At 46.4% G+C, this 5,440-nt stretch overlaps 1 protein-coding gene across 1 annotated transcript in view; it reads left to right on the top strand.

Annotated features, from left to right (window-relative positions):
• Positions 1–4,465, top strand: part of SHQ1 (SHQ1, H/ACA ribonucleoprotein assembly factor) — a 121,062-nt gene extending 116,597 nt beyond the window's left edge. The window contains exon 12 of the mRNA XM_015565067.1: positions 3,477–4,465. Within this exon, the coding sequence (XP_015420553.1) occupies positions 3,477–4,026 (550 nt within the window). The 3' untranslated portion in view covers positions 4,027–4,465. The remainder of the gene's footprint in view (positions 1–3,476) is intronic.
• The last annotated feature ends 975 nt before the right edge of the window (positions 4,466–5,440 follow it).

Here is a 5,440-nt window from a genome sequence, read left to right as displayed (position 1 = left end):
GCAGAAGGCAGGGAATGTTGGCTTCCTCCATCACTGGAGCAAGCAAGCCTCCTGTTTGCTTCAGCTGCCTGGCTGCTGGCCGCCATCTTGGTTGGCAGTTAATTTGCATGTCTCGCTGATTAGCCAATGGGAAGGGTAGCGAAGTTACAGTTAATTACCATGTTTCTCTATTATTAGATAGGATAATAACAAAGATCAAAGTAGTTTCAACTTGAATTGACTTATCTACTGTAGTGTTTACTAATATCCACCAAAATAATTCAGCACTTTTCTCTTATTCTAAACCTCTGTAGTTAAAGCTTAGGTGTATATACTTCAAGGAGTGGCAGACTTGGAATCAACTCTGAGATTGCTCAGTGAGGGGTATCAGTCATAGCTTCTTTGGAGAATTCTGGGCTGTGCCAATCAGAATTGGCTTATTTGGGGATGTGGGATCAAGCTCCAATTGGGAAGGGAGGAAGGAAGGAGGTCCTCAGAGGTGAAACTCTTCAGGCCTGGACACCCACGGGGGTGGGAGGAGCACTGCGCAGCCTTTGGCGCTGCACCCTTGTGGCTGGGAAGGCCAGCAGGGCTCAGACCCTCAGCTTCTGTATCATCTGTAGTCCTATATAATATAAGCCTGATGCGCAAATTGTCCCTTTGGGCGGTCGTTCAACCGCTCACTATGACATGCGCTGACCATCAGAGAGTGGCCCAGGACACGGTGGGCGTCGGTGACCCGGTGCTGGCAGTGGGCAGCAGTGAAGGCGCTGCCATCTCCAGTGGGCCCCCATGACAATGGGACTGTGATGGGATGGTGGAGCAGGTGAGTGGGTGGTGCCAAGCTAAGGTGGGTGCGAGTGGGGGCCGATCTGTGGGGCAATTGGTGACCAGCAGGGGGAAGCGGGGCCAGCTCCCAGTTGCTGAGGGAGCTAGGTGGGTGGCCTGGCCCCAACCGATTGCCCTGCAGATGGCAACCAGCGGCAGCAGTGGGGGTCACCTCAGCACCTGGGAGCTGGGCCATAATTATTTTATTTTCAGTGTGCACGAATCTGTGCACCGGGCCACTAGTGTGGGAATAAAACTGAAACTTCTTCGTGGGGCTGTGCAGTGATGTTTGTGAAACATCATTCTTCATGTATTGTGGAAAGTATTTGTCATGACTATTAAAAATGGGATATGTATATTCTCACATTTACTGAAGAAAGGCATTTATTTGAAAATATTTATTTCTAATATCGCAGCTTAATTAGAGACATATTTTTTTTTTCCCAAGGTCATTGCTCTTTATTTTGTAAAGCTGTGTCGTGCGGACAGGACCTCCCTTAGCAAGAGAGAGGCTTGGCCGGTGCTCAGGCTGATAGGGCCTTGGGGAAGAGATGTCCCATCTCGTGCTCAGGCTGAGCCTTTCACCACTGGAAGTGAAGTTTCAGTGTACACGTATGGTGGACATCAACAACAACTGTCCTGAACATGGATGCACATTATATTACAGCCGCCCTACTCCATCGGTATGCTTGAAGCTGCCACCACTGGCCAGACTTCATGCCAGGCTTCCAGCCCTTTGGGGAATTATTGACTCTGCCAATGTCACCTCGTCTCCGCTTTACCCTGGGCACCGTCCCTTTCCTCAGCTCTGGAAAGTCTAGCACTGAAACAGGGTTGTCCCCACGTAGGAGGGAGTTGCCCATCAGTGATGGCTATTGCCCTTATCCCATCCTCCCCACTGTACCCGCCCCCCCTCCCCGCGACACAGACACCTTATAGTGGAGCTTCTGTTTGTGGTTACACTGGAGAGGCAGGGCAGGGGAAGCTATGCTGCACAAACTCATTATTACGCTAAATATTTTGAAACAAAAGTGTCTCAAATATATGTTGGCGCATAGATGAAAATTACCACCTTGTTCAGTGGCTCCCCCTGCAGGTTCCATTCTCTTCAGCTCTATTGAAATGAAGCCTTGCCCTAACCGGTTTGGCTCAGTGGATAGAGCATCAGCCTGCGGACTGAAGGGTCCCGGGTTCAATTCTGGTCAAGGGCATGTACCTTGGTTGTGGGCACAGCCCCAGAAGGGGTGTGCAGGAGGCAGCTGATCCATGTTTCTCTCTCATGGATGTTTCTAACTCTCTATTCCTCTCCCTTCCTCTCTGTAAAACATCAATAAAATAAATTTTAAAAAAGAAAAAAAAATGAAGCCTCATGCTCAAAATATGGGACAGACTACGCTTATTTAACCTTTGAAGTTAGGGAAGCAGAGCCATGACCTCTTCACTTGCTGCCCCTTTGCACAGTAGTCACATCAGATTCCTCTGTAGAGCAATGAAGACCATGTTTGGAGAACTGCAATATATTTTGTGTTGCTTCTTGCAAAAACAAAAAACTCAGTACATCCAATTTAATGAAAAGTTTATTTACTCAGTTTAACAGAATGTGACAGATTTAGAAAAATATTTTCTGAAATATCATGAAACCTTTTTTTATAAAAAAAATAAAAAGCAGTCTCTGCTACTCTCTAATATTGCTTTTTTTCTTTGTTGTACATTTGAAACTTTTGAATAGGTATTATGTTCACAAAGACTTAAAAATAAACAATGGGTCTTGGTTAGCCCATGGAATGCTTTATTTTTTATGCAGCTATGGACTTACATCCTTGGTATGGATGTGCCAGGATTAGTCGCTGGTCCCGGATTCATGGACATTTGGTTGTTTCCCATTTGAGGCACTAAACGCAATGATACAGTAAAAACCTCGGGCCTGTGTTGTGTAGCACGTGTTTAATTTCCAAAACAGTTTTGTTGGGTCAGGAGTATGGACATTTCCCATTTTGAAAGCTGTTGCCAAGTGCTCCTTGTGGGGCTGTGCCTGCTTCCTCTCTTACCACCAGCAAATGGTGGCACCTTCCCCCACAGCCTGGGCAGGGTTATCAAATGCTTGGATTTTTGCAGTTTGATAAATAAAAACACTATCTGTGTGACTTCAATTTGTATTTCACTTATTTGACTGAAGCTAAATACCTTTTTATATATTCAAGAGGATTTGTGTTTCCTTCAGTGAGAGTTGCCTGCTGACATCTTTTATCCGTGTCACTGGTGGGTTGTGGACATGGGGCCTGTGCTGTGATAGGAGCTGCGGGTACTTCTCTCAATTTGCACACAGCTTTGGACTTCAGTGGCGATGGCTTTAGTGTTTTGCTACAGAAGTTGCTGGTCTCTGTTAGTTGAAGTTGCCCATTTTTGCTTTGCTTTTGTGGCTTCTGGATTTTGAGTCTTGGCTACAAGGCCCTTCCTCATCCTGAGATCATAAAGGAAGGCTCGCGGGCTCCCCAGTCATGCGTGACTGGCTCCGTATCAGTGAGGGCTTTGATCTGCTGGGTGCATGTCCTGGTGTCATGGGAAGGGTGCATCAGCTCCAGGGCGTCATTGCTTTAAGCATGGCTCCCTGTGCCCACAGGCCAGGTAATGAATATCTGACTATTTCTTCTTCTTCCATGGTTTCCAAGGTCCACAAAGTTGGCAGCTCTTGCAGAAGCCTTGAAGGAAGCCCCTCTGACAAAGGCCCAGCTGGGGTTGGAAGTGAATGAACTGGAGGCAGCTGCTCTGCTCGTCTGTGAGGAAGAAGCAGCCCGCCCCGCCTCCAGGCCAACACCACCCTCCAGTTCTGAGGCCAGTGGCTCCGAGGACTCCGACAGCAGCACCTCCTCAGCCGGGACCGCAGACCCAGACTCAGAGCCAGAAGGGCTCGCAGGCAGGGGAGCCAGGAGAGGACGGTCCTTGCAAGGCCCCGTTCTTGATGAAAGCCGCGCCCTGCGTGTTGATGGCCGTGGGCTGTGCGGACGCTTGGCTGTCCCAAGGGCTGATGCCTGTCGGGGAGAGCTACTGGCCTCAGCGCGGGCCCCTGGGGGAGCCAGGCCTCTGATAGAGGAGCTTGGAGAGCAACTGGAGACGGTGGTGCAGCTCTCAGAGCCCGAGGGTCCCGCTCCGGGGCCCCGCAGGGCACAGGCAGACGGCACCCTCCCGGGGACGGGCAGTGAGGGTTCCATTTGTGGGTGAGAATGATGTCAGGTGTGGTTTTAGTTACTGACTGAGAATTCTTCATTTTTACTTGTACTTTTTCTTAAAGTATACAACATAGTTTTTTAATTAGCAATGTTGATAACTTTTAGTTTCCTTCCTGCTACTTTAAAAATAAAGTTCTGAAGTACTTTTACCAAAGTATAATTAGTATCTGAAGATGGAAAACAATAGTTCTGCCAGAATCCCTTGAATGTGGAGCCATTAATATCTTCAAAAGCTTTACCAAGATATACTGGACATGCAATAAGCTGCACACACTTCAAGAGTACGATGCAATCGGCATTGACACATGCACCAAATCAGTCATCTTTGTGATTAAGAGACTGTACTTACCTCAGCTCCAAGTGTCCTCATGGTGCCCTGGCGCCCACCCCACCAATCTCCCAATAAAGCTGTTATGAGTATTTCTGTGCAAGCTTTTGTGTGGACATATGCTTATTTCTCTTGGGAGTGGAATGACTGAGCAGTCATGGTAAGTGTATGTTTAACAATTTAAACAACTGCTAAACTGTTTTTCAAAGTGGCTATACCATTTTACGTTCCCACCAGCTGTGTATAAGAGTTATAGTTTTTTCACATTCTTGTCATTACTTGGTATGGTCAGCTTTTTAAAATTTTACCATTTTAGTAGGTATGCAGCTGTATCTCATTGTGGTTTTAATTTGCCTATTTTAAGACTTACAATGTTGAGCATTTTTTCATTGTGTACTTGTCATTCACATATCTTTGGTGAAATGTCTGTTCAAATCTCTTGCCAGTTTTTTTCTAATAAATCTTTATTGTTCAGATTATTACAGTTGTTCCTCTCCCCCCCGCCCATACCTCTCCACCCTCCGCCCCCCCTCCCCCCCCACCACACTGTCCTCATCCATAGGTGCACGATTTTTGTCCAGTCTCTTCCCGCACCCCCACACTTCCTTCCCCCCGAGAATTATCAGTCCCCTCCCTTTCTATGCCCCTGATTCTATTCCATTCACCAGTTTATTCTGTTCATCAGATTTTTTATTCACTTGATTTTTAGATTCACTTGTTGATAGATACGTATTTGTTGTCACTTTGTTGTTCATAATTCTTTATCTTTACCTTTTTCTTCTTCTTCCTCTTCTTAAAGAATACCCTTTGGCATTTCATATAATCCTAGTTTGGTGGTGATGGACTCCTTTAGCTTTTTCTTATCTGTGAAGTTCTTTATCTGACCTTCAATTCTAAATGATAGCTTTGCTGGGTACAGTAATCTTAGTTGTAGGTTCTTGGCATTCATCACTTTGAATATTTCTTGCCACTCCCTTCTGGCCTGCATAATTTCTGTTGAGAAATCAGCTGACAGTTGTATGGGTACTCCCTTGTAGGTAACTGACTTTTTTTCTCATGCTGCTCTTCAGCTTCTGTC

Source organism: Myotis davidii, unplaced genomic scaffold, assembly GCF_000327345.1.
Source record: "Myotis davidii unplaced genomic scaffold, ASM32734v1 scaffold630, whole genome shotgun sequence".
Classification (NCBI taxonomy): Eukaryota; Metazoa; Chordata; class Mammalia; order Chiroptera; family Vespertilionidae; genus Myotis; species Myotis davidii.
The sequence above is the reverse complement of the archived record's forward strand: the minus strand, read 5'-3'. Positions and strand labels throughout refer to the sequence as shown.